Raw genomic sequence first — 14,040 nt, 5'->3', positions numbered from 1 at the left:
TGTTCTATAAGGGCAGGATTTTTGTCTGTTTACTGCTGATCTGCCATGACTGGCACACAGTAGATAACTGTTTGGTAGTTGTGAAATGAACAAGTCCTCTGACTAAACTATTTCTTCATCAGAAAAAGTTCTCGGTCTCCTGAGTATTGCCCACTGGGAGACACTTGCTACCCAATCAGTAGCCCTGAGAACATCGCTAGATGCTTGTCCGCCTCCCACGTGGGTGCTGAGTGGGCCTCACGTGGGACTCCTTCGTGTGGTCCCTCCTTCACAGGTTAAGGTGGCTCAGGGACATGGTGGCGCACCAGATGAAGGTCCAGCACTTCCACCAGCAGCTGCTGAGGTTGGTCACCCCTGCCCGCCCTGCCTGCTGCTCCTGCTGAGGGCCTGCAGGTGACTCAGCTGTGGCGCTCTGTCCCTTCCAGTGACGCAGCATGGGCACCCCTGGACCTGCCGTCCCTCGTGGCTGAGCACCTCCCCAGGCGGCAGGAGCGAGTGTTTTGGAAGCTGGTGCTGGTGTTGCCTGATGGAGAAGAACAGTCCCCAGGGAGCCCCGGCAGGTAAGGGAGGGTTCCCTCTGTGGGGCTGGGGCTGAGTGAGGGGCAGGAGAGGAGCGAGTCCTGGCTGAGCCTCGGCAGCTGGGTGTGCGCCAGCGTGGCTGGTTGTCAGCCCTGAGTGCTCCTCTTCTGCCCGGGACCCTGATGCCTGCTTTCATTTCGATGCTTACTTAGCTTTGTAGGCTGTTTTGTGTGTGATTTGAGTTGACACTTTAGGTCATTCACATTTTAATCTTGTACAGTTATCAATGGTCTTTGTCCAAAAGTATCTTAAGACTTGATTGTGACTTAAAGCTGTGCTGAGGTATATTATTACAGCCCATTTAATTTTAGACTCTTGGGGAAGACAATATAGTTTGTTTGCTGTAGTTCCATTTTTTTCCTTAGGGAAATAAACTTGGCAGTTTTAAAAAGAAATCCAGAAAGTTGACATGGCATTATTTCCTGTAACCAAATTGCTTCTAGAAACCATACTTTTAAAGCAACTACAGAACATATTACTTTTCTCTTTTAATAGCTTTTTAAAATGTAATTTGCATATCATAAATTTCTCCCATTTAAAGTGTACATTTCACTGGTTTTAGTATATTCACAGAGTTGTATAACCAACAACTATCTAATTGCAGAACATTTTTTTTTTCAGATGATAGTTTTAATTTTATCAGGAACTTCATACTATTTCACATAGTGGCTGTACCAATTTATATATATTTTCATCAATGGTTCACAGAGGTTTACTTTTCTACGCATCCTCAGCAACATTGTTTGTCTTTTTTATAATCGTGTTAGTTGCTCAATTGTGCCTGACTCTTCGCAACCCCATGGATTATAGGCCACCAGTCTCCTCTGTCCATGGAATTTTCCAGGCCGGAATACTGGAGTGGGTTGCCATTTCTTTCTCTAATAGCCTTCCTTTTTCATAATAGCCAGAGTAATGTAAGGTGATCTCTCTTTGTGATTTAATTTTGACTTCCCTAATGGTTAGCCACGTTGAGCATCTTTTCATGCACATTTTGGCTATTTGCATGGGCTTCCCTGCTGGCTCAGATGGTAAAGAATGCTTCTGCAATGTGGGAGACCTGGGTTTGATCCCTGGATCAGGAAGATCCCCTGGAGGAGAAAATGGCAACCCACTCCAGTGTTCTTGCCTGGAGAATCCCTATGGACAGAGGAGCCCAGCAGGCTACAGTCCATGGGGTTGCAAAGAGTCAGACGTCACAGCACAGCACACATGTCTTTTTTAAAGAAAATGTCTATTCAGATCTTCTACTTATTTTCTAATTGGATCATTTGTGTTTTGCTATTGAGTTATAGGAGTTCCATATATATTTAGAATATTAACTCATTATTAGATATAGGGTTTGAAAATATTTTCTTTTATTTCATTAGTTGCCTACTCCTTTTGTTTCTTTTACAGCAAAGAAGCTTTGTAGTTTGATATTGTCCTAGTTTATTTTTACTTTTGTTCCTTGTGTTTTGGGGCTCACATCCGAAGAAATCATTGACAGTACCAGTGTTGGGGAGGTTTTTCCTATTTTATTCTAGCAGTTTTATGATTTTAGTTCTTACATTTAAGTCTTTTATCCATTTCAAGATAACTTTTATTTGTGCAGGATAGGGGTCCAATTTTGTTCTTTTTATTATTCAGTTTTGCTAGCACCATTTTTTAAAGAGATTATTCTTTTTCAATTGTATATTCTGGGCTCTGTTGTTAAATATTAGAAGACCATATATGTAGGGTTTTATTTCCAGGCTCTCACTTCTGTTCTGTTAGTCTGTGTGGCTCTATTTTATGCCAGTACCATACAGTTTTAGTTACTATAGTTTTGTAATGCAATTTGAAATCAGGACGTGTGACGCTTCCAACCTTCTTTTGCCTATTTGGTGGTCTTCTGTGATTCCATAAAAATTTTAGGATTTAAAAATGTTTCTTTGGACTTCTGGTTCAAGATGGTGCAGTAGAAAGATGTGTGCTCATCCTCTCCTGCTAGTTTTGGGGGGCCTCCTGTGGAGGTGTGGGTTGGCAGGGGCTCACCGCAGGGATGGGGGCACTGGCAGCAGCAGGCTGGGAAGGTCCCCCTTGGCTTAAACACTCTTGGAGTTCGCCATTAACCCTACGACATACCCCAGGGCTGGAGAACATTTTTTCTCCTGAAAAGAAACACATGCCCATTAGCAGTCCATCACTCCTTACCTGCAGCCCCTAGCAACCACTCATCTGTTTTCTGTCTCTGCAAATTTGCCTGTTCTGGACATTTCATACAAACAGAACTGGAATATATGTTGTCCTCTATGACTGTCATCTTGCACTTAGCATAATGTTTTCTAGGTTCATTTATGCTGTAGCATGTATTAGTCCTTCATTTTGTGGCTAAATAATATTTGATTGCATGAATATACCATATTTTATTTCTCTGTTCCTTGTTTCCACTTTCTGGTTATTATGAATAATGCTTTGTGAACGTTGATGTATAGGTGTTTGTGTGGACATATGTTTGTAGTTCTCTTGGGTTTAAACTTAGGAGTGGAATTGCTGGGTTGTATGGTAAACTCTAAGGACCTTTTCGATTGTTCAGCTTCTTAGGGCTTCAGAATGATACATCACATTAGAATGAGTGCTCTCTCCTCCTACCCAAATATATAACCCAGTTGAGTTCCTAACTCCTTTTAAAAATCACAGTCTGCTTTGTTCAGATCAATTTCATAGTAAGGTTTGATGTTTGTGGATCTCTGTGTGATATTTCTCTTTGTGATTCACATTTAGAATTAGACTCTCCTTCAAGTGTTATTTTCTTTCATTCACAGAATTCTATCACATTGGTTAAAAGTCAAGTTCATGGGAGGTGATGGCTCAGTGGATGACATATACCTTGATATTGGTGGGATTCAGACACTCACTCTCTTTAACACTCTCAGCAGCAAAGGGGATCAGACAATTTCTGTCAGTGTGTGCATCAAGGTGAGTGACAATCACTTAGTGTATTTACTTCTATAACTTTCTTATTTATACTCACTCCCAGACATCATGGGAATCATTATAACTCCCCTGAAGTGGCTCTGAATCAAAATGGGAGGCTCAGAAGCAAGTGTTGTATCTGTTCTTCCTTGCGCCTTGATGACCCATGTACCCCCGCCTTGGTGTGAGAGATCAAGCTAGATTCTCAGGATGCAGTAAGTCTTCTCTTGGTTCACAGACCTCTCTTTGAGAAATTGGTGAAAACTAGAACCATCGTAAAAGGTATCTGTATTTCCCTATGTGTTCTGCACACAGTTCAGAAGCCGTGAACTCCATGGACCTCTGGTAATTAACCCAAGAGGGTTATGACAGATGATTACACAGAAATGCAGTGTCTGTTGCATTTCACAGGGTCTGCCAACTGCTGACATCTTTGTTTAAATAGCTTCCTGATAGATCAAGTCCTACCAGAAGACTAATGGTTTTTAGTCATACGCAGTTTTCATATAGGTTCAATGTTAGGCATTTCAGGTTAGTTGTTTTTATTTTACATTCAAGTTGTCCTCAGCTTTTGATTATAAGTTCTAGTCTTTGTTCATTATAGGTGTTTGTACAATACTGAGCTTAATTGGTTCCTACAGAGAGTCTTATTTAATGAAAACCTGTTTTCTCATTAGATTCAAACCTGCAGTAATGAATTTTAGGTTTTACTATGTGTGTTCAGAAATAAAACCAGATGCATATTTTATTTACTTAGAAAATAGCAGTGCAAAGCAGGAAGTGTGGGCTTCAGTGTTGAGCAGACCTGGCGTTGGTAGCTGCTGCTCTGGCCAGCACTCTGACCTGGGTCTCTTGCAGTCCACAATGTGGGATTCATGACTGGCTGCATGCTCAGAGCAGGGCCTGGTGAAAGTTGCCCTCCTCACCATGTCCTGACCCTAAGGCCTCACTCCAGGCTTCTCCTCTTCCTGACAGTCTCCTTCATGGCACACCCTGGACATTTGCATGTGGCACTCTAGTCCGTGTTCCTTCTGTCCTTGGAACTGCTTCAAATTGTAGTTTGACTATAGGATTTTTGTTTGTTTCTTTCCATCTTAATACTGTTTAATATTTGTCTTAAATGTGAAAGTAATACATATATAAAACTTTAAAAATATAAGGAAATATAGAGGAAATACAAAGATGGTAAGAGCCATCTATGTTTTCACCATTCAGAGGTAACAGAAACATCCTGGGACATGTGCTTCCCCTTTTCCTAGGATGATAAAGTCATCCTTCACCTACTGGACAATTAGTTTGCTTTTCTTGCCTTTAGTCTTAAGATTTAAGTCAAAGTAATACTTGCATGTAGTTAAAGAGTCAGATAGCATGGCATGATTTATGATGATAAATTGCAGCCCCTGCCCCATCTCCTAGCCCCTCTCTCCAAGATTTGGTTTCTGTCATGTTTCCACATCATGTAATTATACTGCTCTTTCTCTATTTATCCACTTTAGATCTTCTCTGCTGACTTACTATTAAAATAGGTGTATTTTATCTATTATTATATAACATGTTACCTCCAAATATGGCAGCTTTGGAAATTCCCTGGTGGCCCAGTGTATAGGACTCTGTGTTTCCACTGCAGGGGGCCTGGGTTTGATCCCTGGTTGTGGAACTAAGACCTTGCATGCCACGTGGCTCAACCAAAACAAACAAACTAAAAACACAAACCAAATGTGGCATATAACCAATGTGTTAATAACCAATGTTTGTTACTCACAGTTTCTGTGTGGTAGAAGTCCAGGTGTGGCTTAGATCCTCTGGGGCATGATTTCTCAGCAGGTAGAAGTCAGGGCTCTGGTCTTTCTGAAAGCCCACTTTTCATGGTTGTTGGCAGGATTCACTTCCTTGTAGGCCATGCCCGTGGGCCTACATGAGGCAACTCACAATAGGGCATCAGCCAGCTCCCGTGAGCTGAGTAAGCTGGCATCATCTCTTTAAGCTAACCTTCATGTTGGCTTCCCATCATGTTTATCTGACTCTGTTAGAAGCATGTCACTAGGCTCAGCCCATCCTCAGGGCAGGCAATGGTGCCGCGGCATTAGCACTAGGAGGTGGGCTTATGGGGGCTATCTTGGGGCTGTGCACTCACCCGCTAGGTGAGGCATGAACTCTTAACACCCTGCTTGCTCTCAGCCTTCCCCATCTTCCTGGTGGTTATGTGGTCACTTTATAATATCTCAGAAATTGAGGTCACATGTGTGTGCTCCAGAACCAGCAAATGTTCTGTGACTACATTAATTTTTTCTGCACATAGTATTTGCTACATTATCTTACTTAAGAGGGTGCCGTTCTGCTGCTCCCGTTTGGGCTGGAAACGTGTCCCAGGGTGTGGCTGCCTCTGGGGCCTCCACACCAGGAATGCAGTCCTGCTCCTCCACCTGTAACTCTGACCTTGGTCCTCGTCCCAGGTGCTGACTGTGGGTTGGTATACTCTTGCCTGAGATGGTGCTGGCACCATGCATGGGGGCCCATGAGGTGACTCGTGTTATACAGAATCCAGCACTCAGTGCTGCCATTGGCAGCAGCAGCAGCAAAATTTTTTCTTGGTTTAGTGTCTTGTTTGAATGGAGCACGTTTTCCATTTTCTTCCAAAGGAAGAATGCAATGGGAGGAGAATTTTCGGAGCTCTAGACTTTCTAAAAATGTGTTTACCATCACATTTGCTTCATAGTTTAGCTTGGTATGTAGAATTATAGGATGAAAGTTACTTTCCCTCTAGTTTTATTCCATGGTCACTGACCATCCAGCATTGCTGTTGATATTTCTGAAACCGTTCCCATTCCTTTCTCTGGCCTGGCCTTGTTTCACTTGGGAAGCCTGCTCTTTTTGCCCTGGGACTTAGGTGCCCACTTCCTTCCCTCATCATCTGGGAAGGTCTTTGATGGGACCCTTGGTGCGTCCTTGTGGGCTGGAGACTGATGTTTTTGCATCTTGATGACATCTGCTTTCCTTCTCTTTTATTCTTCCTCTTTTTAATATTATTTTCTAGGAGATGTCTTTGAGTTTTTAATAACATATTGTATTATTGATTTCCTTTTTTTTACCCTTACTTTACTTTCTCGTATCATCTTATGACTATTTCTGGATGCATCTTCAGAGGAAATTAGGGTTTTTGCCTAAGTTTTCTTCCGTTCCATGTGGTATCCATTTTCTTAGGGTTTCTATTCTGTTACTCTAGTTTTTCTCTTATGTTGAAGGCTCTCCTCAGACACCTTATCTGAGCCTGCCTATACCTGAGTGAGGCCCTAAAAGGCTGGTCATAGGCCTGTGTTTGGGGTGGGGTGGAGGGTAACTGAAATGGCAAGCCAACCTTTTTTGGGGAGATCTGGGGATCGATTCCTTAGGTTGTTTGGCTTCCCTGGAAAGGACTCATCGTGTCTCCTCCTTGTGCAGCTGCTGGTGCTCTCGGGGTAAGGTAGGGGGTGCCCCGCCAGGTCCCCTCCTCTGTGCCTGCAATGCCCCTATGTTGGGATCCTCAGGACAGGATGCTGGCCCAGGGCAGGGGGACGGCTTGTGCTTAGAGGCAGGGGGGTGGACGACCTGTGGGCCACTGTGTCGTGGGTGACTTGTCCTCCTGGCCTGGAGCCCTGGCCTGGCTCTGGTGCCATGGGCCTGGGCTCCCAGGGCTTTTGCAGGCCCAGACAGCCTGGTCCCTGCTCACTGTGTCTGCAGCCTTCGGCGTGGCATCCTCTGGTTCCTTTCCCCGTCTCTGCACTGCCTTTTAGAAATGGGTAGGGATCCCTTTTCTGCTGCTGCTTGCCTTTCCTTTTTTTGTCAGTAAAGGCTTATTTGTTTTGACACCTGTTTGAGATAACTGTTAAGATTAAACTGCTCAAACACAGTTCTCACCAGAGGCTGGGTTCATCGTTTCCCCAGTTTCTTGTACTAGTTCTTGGCCTCACAGAAGGAGGCCGACCTGGAGTGCAGTGAGCGATTGGCTGTGCTCTCTCTGGGGCTGACGCTCACTGTTGATCTGTCCGCCGGTGCGTCCATCTTGATGGTCTGGGTGCCGTTCCAGGTGGCCCACGGTGCTCTTAGTGACGGTGCCCTCGATGCCGTGGAGACACAGAAGGAGCTCCTGGGAGCCAGTGGGCTCATGCTGCTGCTTCCTCCCAAAGTGAAGAGTGAGGACATGGCGGAGGAGGACGTGTACTGGCTGTCGGCACTGCTGCAGATCAAGCAGCTCCTGCAGGCCAAGCCCTTCCAGCCTGCGCTTCCACTGGTGGTTCTTGCGCCCAGCCCTGGAGGGGACGCCGTGGAGAAGGACGTGGAAGAGGGTTTGTGAATGTAGTTCCACTTCTGAGCTGGCATGTTTAATAAGTGGGTAGAGCCTGGGGTCTGAGAAAGTGCTGGCGGTGTGGTGCTGCCACATGTGACAACAGCCGCTGCAGTGCCTGGGCACGGGGCTCTAGGGGTCAGGGCAGTGAGACGCCTCAGCTCGTGTGCAGATCTCCACCAGGAGATAGCTGACTGGTGTCTGTCTGTCTTAAAGGTCTGATGCTCCAGGATTTGGTTTCAGCTAAGCTGATTTCAGATTATACTGTTATTGAGATCCCTGATTCCATTAGTGACTTAAAAGGCACAACTAAGGTAAGGTTTCATCGTTTTTAAAGGTCTGACAAGATGTTTTAGTTTTTTCCCTTTCACTCTTATCTTGAATTTAGTGTGTATTACATTTTGCATTTTAATTTTACATTTTGACAGGAAACTTTCTAGAATTATAAGCAGATATCAAAATAAAAGATAAATTTTGCTCATAGTCCTGCTATTGGCAACAAATTAAATTCTGTAAATTTTTTCAGAGGTTTTGTTGTTACAGATTTAAACTGTGACAGTGAAGGTGAATGACAGTGAATGTCTTGTATCTGAGGGTCATTTGTATGATTATTTCCGTAGGGTGGTTGTCCTTGGAGTATGAAGAAATAACGTTATCAGAGTTTCCTTAAAAATTCTGTGCTGACAATTACATTTAGGGAAAGAAGTGTCGGGACTTAAAAATAACTACAGGAAGAAAGATAAAGATGACTACAGGATGTGAAAGCATCCAGGCATGAAGCGAAGCTGTTAGTCCTCTGATAACTGAAGATGTAGTGTTCTCTTCAGTGTGAGGTGGAGAGGATGTGCATGCTGCTTCCCTTGGGCTTCTAGCCCTTCTGGGTGGCAGGAGTGATGGGAATGGGAGCCCTTCTTGGGGTCCCTGCTGTGTTGGTCTCCAGGGAGACCAGACTCAGCTACAATGGAAGCTTCTGCTCCCCTCTGGCATGGTGAGAAGCTGCTGTTCCGGTGGCACCTGCTGTGGCAGCTGTGGGAGGGGCGCCTTCAGGAGCCTCCTCTTGAAAAACAGCGTAGATTGCTGAACCCGATCTCTCCCCACTGTCTTTGCTTCTCAGGTTTCGCAGGCTGTGCAGTGGCTGGTCTCCCACTGCCCCTGTTCCCTTGACCTCTGCTGCCAGACCCTCATTCAGTACGTGGAAGATGGGGTTAGCCGGGAGTTTAGCAGCCGGTTTTTCTATGACAGAAGAGAGCGGAGGCTGGGCGGCCTGGCCTCACAGGAGCCAAGTGCCATCATTGAGCTGTTCAACAGCGTGTTGAGCTTCCTGGCCTCTGTAGTGTCCTCCGAGCAGCTCAGCGACCTGTCCTGGCCTGTCACCGAATTTGCTGAGGTAGGGGGCAGCCGGCTGCTTCCTCACCTTCACTGGAACGCCCCGGAGCACCTGGCCTGGCTGAAGCAAGCCATCCTTGGCTTCCAGCTCCCACAGATGGATCTTCCACCTCCAGGGGGTGCGTACTGGTGCTGAGGGGACTGGCTGGGAAGGAGTGTGGGGGGTGCATTCCCCAGATCCTTTTTGCTGTCGGGACACTAGCAGGTGTTGGGTGCCACTGTGCACCCTGGACTCCCATGGCTTCCACCCGCACTTGCCTTTGAGTTCAGATGTCAGGACAATCTGGGTTTTCTGGAGCAGGAGCTGTTGGCCTTCTACCACCAGCTGAGTGGTCTGTGGGTGTCTGCTCAGCCCCAGGACGGAGGTTTCAGGAGGAGTGCTGAGTCCAGGCCTAGGGTTTCTCAGTTAATAGCAGGTCCCATCTTACCTGCACCATGGCCTTTGGAAGCTAAAGGCATGGAGACAGTGCAGTCCTGTCTCCACGCTATTGGCTCTGCTTGGGCCGTGGCGTTCAGTGCTGTTGTAACACCAAGGTTCCTTTTCTGTTAGAGAAGCTCATTCTGTGGCTCTGGCTGTGCCCAAGTGAGGCTTCTGGGCTGTTCTGACACAGATACTGTGGGCTGCTGTGCTGCAAGGAGCTGTCCCTTCCCTTGCTGATGCTGTTAGGAGGGAAGGAGGCTGTTTGTGCTCATGTGGTCTTGGTAGAGCCATTCTCCTCTGGATCATGTAAAGCAGAGGCCTCAGGCATCCTTCTAAAATTTGAGGTGTGATCTCCAATAGGTCTAACAGATGTTTGCTACTGAAGGAACCCAAAGGGAAACAAACTTCACTGCGTAAATCCTCTGTGGTGAGTTAGGTTGGGCCTCCCTGAGAGAAGCCCACGCCTCTGGGACCAGATCTCCTTGAGTGCTTGGTCAAATACAAATTCCTGTGTGCATCCACAGACCTATGCAGTCAGCCCCCCTGGTATGGACCCTTTGTTGTGAACTGTGGCCTGGGTAACTGCATCCTTTACCTGGACACAGGGAGGGAAATGTACTTTCTTTAACAACTATGGTTCTGTTGTACTCAGAGTTGAAGACTGACTTCTCAGCTACATAGTTGCCTTCTAGGAAAAAAATACAGAGTGAAGAACATTTCATGTAGATTTCCACCAAACCCTGTAACTCCTTGGTGCTTTCTCTCCAGCTCCCTGGCTCCCTGTGTGTTCCATGGTCATCCAGTATGCCTCCCAGATTCCCAGCTCTCGCCAGACGCAGCCTGTCCTGCAGTCACAGGTGGAGAGCCTGCTCTGCACCACATACAGCAGGTGGAAGAGCAGGCGCCCCTCCCCAGGACAGGGGTCTGGGCCCTCAGTTGCTGAGATCCCGTGGGATGACGTCATCGCCTTGTGCATCAACCACAAGCTAAGGGACTGGACACCCCCAAGGCTTCCTGTCACATCAGGTACTTAGTGTTCGGTGCTGAGTGGCTGGCTCCTCAGGAGACTTTCCTGGTCCAGTTTCAGCGAAGAAAGATGTCTACTTGATGTTTGTGTCTTTCCTGTGGGTCCGGACTTCCAGATGACTTTGGGAAGAGCTGAGAAGGTTCGGTAGAGCCTGCACTCATCTCTCTGAAATGGGCCCCTGAGTCTGGCTTTAGAGGGACCTCTCTGAGTAGTCATACTGGGCATAGAGGTCTGGACATGAGCCTCTCTGGACCTTGAATGAACTATGGACACCTGGAACATATTTAGCTCAAGCATGGAAGTCACATGATTGTGTGACTTCAGTTAATCAGAAGGGCTTATCCTTAAGTTGGTAAATTTAAGCAAACATCATCAGGTGGTCACCTGTTGCTCTCTTGATAATCTTTTCTTATTTTTGTATTGTTTTCTCAGAGGCATTGAGTGAAGATGGTCAGATATGCGTGTATTTTTTTAAAAACCATTTGAAAAAATACGACGTTCCTTTGTTGTGGGAACAAGCCAGAATGCAGACGCAGAAGGAGCTACAGTTGAGTCAGGGCCGGTGAGATCTGTGTTCAGTGTATGTTTCTGTCATCCCTCAGCCAAGAGAGTAAACTGTATTCTCTTCCAGAGTATACTGCAGAAATTCACATCCTATACACGAAATCTAGGTGACTCTGGTGGTAAAGAACCCATCTGCCAATGCAGAAGACTTAAGAGATGCAAGTTCTCTGGGTGGGGAAGGATCCCCTGGAAGAGGGCATGGCAACCCACACCAGTATTCTTGCCTGGAGGATCCCATGGACAGAGGAGTCTGGCAGGCTACAGTACATAGGGATGCAGAGAGTCAGACAGAACTGAAGCAACTTTGGACACATACACGAAATCCAGCCCATTGTGGGAAGATTCCAACAAATAATGGGGGGCAGATCATTCCCATGTAGTAGAAACTGTTGTAGAGCAGAGAAAAGCAAGCATCTTGTTTTATTTACTGGACGAACCTGACCCTGAAGTCATAACATAGCCAGGAGAGTACAGACAAAGAAGGCTGACCTCTGATCTCAGTTACAAACCTGGTCCAAAAATACTAAGTAAAATGTTAGCACTTGTAGTTTTGTAGTGTATAAAAAACTCACAAGCTCACTTTATACCATGCTAAACAATATGAACAATAGAAATCTATTATGTAGTTTGCTGCCATTACAGAAAAATAAGTGATCATTTCACTAGGTGTTGAAATGCTTTCCTTAACATTTATAGCCATTCCTTCTTCCCCTCCCCAAGAAAAAAATGTATACCCATTCCCGATAAAATTCCTTACTAAACTTGGATAAAATTCCTTAGCCTGATATGGCTACCTACCGTAAAACTAGCCCAAAGCCTCTCTGCTTCTTGGTAAAACATGAGAAACACTGAAGTTAGAACCAGCCTTGAACTGCACCTGACATCACTGTTGTTTACTGTTCTCCTGGAGACCCTGCCCAGTTTAGCACACAGACACGGTGGCATAAATATTGAAAGAGAGGAGGAACTGTCATTTCCAGAGGGTAAAATTGTCAGTTCAAGATCATAAACAGTCACACTATTAGAACCATTCAGTATTTAGCAAGGTGATCAGACAGATCAACCTACAACCTACAAAAATTCTCATTCACAATGGCAACAAATCTAGACTGTATGGACACAAACTGGCCAGGAGAGGTGCTAAACCCTTATGAAGGTGATTCTCAGGGCCCTGAAGATGCAAAGAAAATCTTAAATAAATGCCTTGTTAACTGGAGGATGAAATGCTATAAAGATGTCAGTTCTGAAACTGTAAAGTCGGGGCATTTCTTTTTTAAAAATTTCTTTTTAATTGAAGGATGATTGCTTTACAGTATTGTGTTGGTTTCTACCAAACAGCAACATGAATCAGTCATAGGTTTGCCCATGTCCAGGGCGTTTCTAATCAAAAGCCCAAAAGGATGTTTATCCCTGGTCTTGACAAGTTAATTCTAAAATTCATCAGAATGAGAAAATTAGTAGCAATTGCTGAGAAAATTTTGAATAACAAGGAAGGTCTGCTCTACCTGATACCAAAACAAAATAAAGTCATAGTAGACAAATGGATCACAATGGAAAAAATGCAAGAACAGAACCATATGGGATAAAAATACCATGCCAAATGAGGGAAATTAATGAGGAGAGGACAGACACTGGCATCTGTTTAGAAAAAGCATTTGACCCTCATTTCCCGCTGCTGTAATCATTACTTCCAGGGAAATTCCCTGGCATTCCAGCAGTTAGGACTCAGCACTTTCACTGCCTACAGTCGTGGGTTCAATCCCTAATTGGGAAACTAGGATCCCACAGGCCTTGAGTCACAGCGAAAAAAAAGAAAAAAAAATCTCAGATGGATTTAGGAGCTAAATGCAAAAGTAAGAACCTTGCCAAAATTAGGGGAAAACAGAATCTGCTGCTGACCCTGGAATGGGAAGCAAAACTTACAGTAGAGAAGCTTTGGGAGCCCAGCTGCTCAGGAGAGGGGAAGTTCCTGCAAGACAGAGGCTGCTTGCCCTTGGCACCCGTGCCCGACCCCAAAGCACCCCCACTCTACCTGATGCCAGAGGAACCCTTTCCTCCCTCTCTTTGTTGACTGTAAGCATTTCAAAACATGTACTTACAGTTTGGGGATAAGATCTTTTCATCCTTCCGGAAACAAGCTTCCTACTCCATTACTTCACGTGCACCTCAAAGGGAAGAGAGGTGTGGAGCGTGGCCAGGAGGGACGGATTCCCAGTTCGGAGGATCTGATGCACGGAGCCTCTGCCCAGGAGCTCCTGGCCCAGTGTCTGTCTAGCAGCCTGCTGCTGGAGAAAGAGGAGAGCAAGAGGTGAGGCCTGCTCCCTGGGGTTCCTTGTGTCCTTTAGGCCTCTTCTTGCTGGGTTAGCAAGGATCTCAATGATGAGACTGAAAAAGGAGGCAAGTCAGACGTTTGACGTGTGAGCTCTTTGAGGACAGAGGCTGTGCCCTTAATAGTGTGCCTTAAACTGCTTTATTACTTGAAATCAGTTTCCTTGATTGTTTATCACTGAAGGTCTTGAGTTTCCTACTGGGAACTGACTGTGGTTGGCTAATAAGCCTCTGCGGCGCGTGGCCGGCACCTGCTCTGTCTGTCTGGCCAGCCTGACTGAGGATGTGGATGCATCCCCACACTGCAGGTGGGCAGTAACTGGAGCAGACCCTCCTCTGCCTCCCCCGCTACCCTTGTTTATGATTTTACCAAGAAAGAACCTGCAAGATAGGAGTTTGCATTGTTGTCCTCTTGCCTCTTGCACTGTTCCCTCCAGCAGCTTCTGTCCTGGAGGCAAGGTCAGCCCCTCCCTTTGGTTG

General features: G+C 45.8%; 1 protein-coding gene and 1 long non-coding RNA gene across 6 annotated transcripts in view; one reads left to right on the top strand and one right to left on the bottom strand.

The window, feature by feature from the left end:
- The window catches only part of MCM3AP (minichromosome maintenance complex component 3 associated protein), a 41,346-nt gene that overhangs the window by 24,928 nt on the left and 2,378 nt on the right, over positions 1 to 14,040 (top strand). For all 5 annotated transcript variants that reach the window (XM_020877036.2, XM_070466920.1, XM_070466921.1 and 2 more), the window contains 9 exons: positions 275 to 343; positions 426 to 560; positions 3,363 to 3,516; positions 7,577 to 7,835; positions 8,051 to 8,148; positions 8,949 to 9,339; positions 10,410 to 10,667; positions 11,101 to 11,230; positions 13,334 to 13,540. In XM_020877036.2, coding sequence (XP_020732695.2) covers positions 275 to 343; positions 426 to 560; positions 3,363 to 3,516; positions 7,577 to 7,835; positions 8,051 to 8,148; positions 8,949 to 9,339; positions 10,410 to 10,667; positions 11,101 to 11,230; positions 13,334 to 13,540 — 1,701 coding nt within the window. The remainder of the gene's footprint in view (positions 1 to 274; positions 344 to 425; positions 561 to 3,362; positions 3,517 to 7,576; positions 7,836 to 8,050; positions 8,149 to 8,948; positions 9,340 to 10,409; positions 10,668 to 11,100; positions 11,231 to 13,333; positions 13,541 to 14,040) is intronic.
- On the bottom strand, positions 457 to 7,578 carry LOC139034833 (uncharacterized). Its single transcript, XR_011487416.1, has 2 exons — positions 5,276 to 7,578; positions 457 to 2,708 (listed from the first exon to the last, which is right to left on the bottom strand). It is a non-coding gene; the product is annotated as an uncharacterized lncRNA (long non-coding RNA).

Source organism: Odocoileus virginianus, chromosome 4 (genome assembly GCF_023699985.2).
Source record: "Odocoileus virginianus isolate 20LAN1187 ecotype Illinois chromosome 4, Ovbor_1.2, whole genome shotgun sequence".
Taxonomy (NCBI): domain Eukaryota; kingdom Metazoa; phylum Chordata; class Mammalia; order Artiodactyla; family Cervidae; genus Odocoileus; species Odocoileus virginianus.
This window is presented reverse-complemented; position numbering and strand designations above follow the sequence as displayed.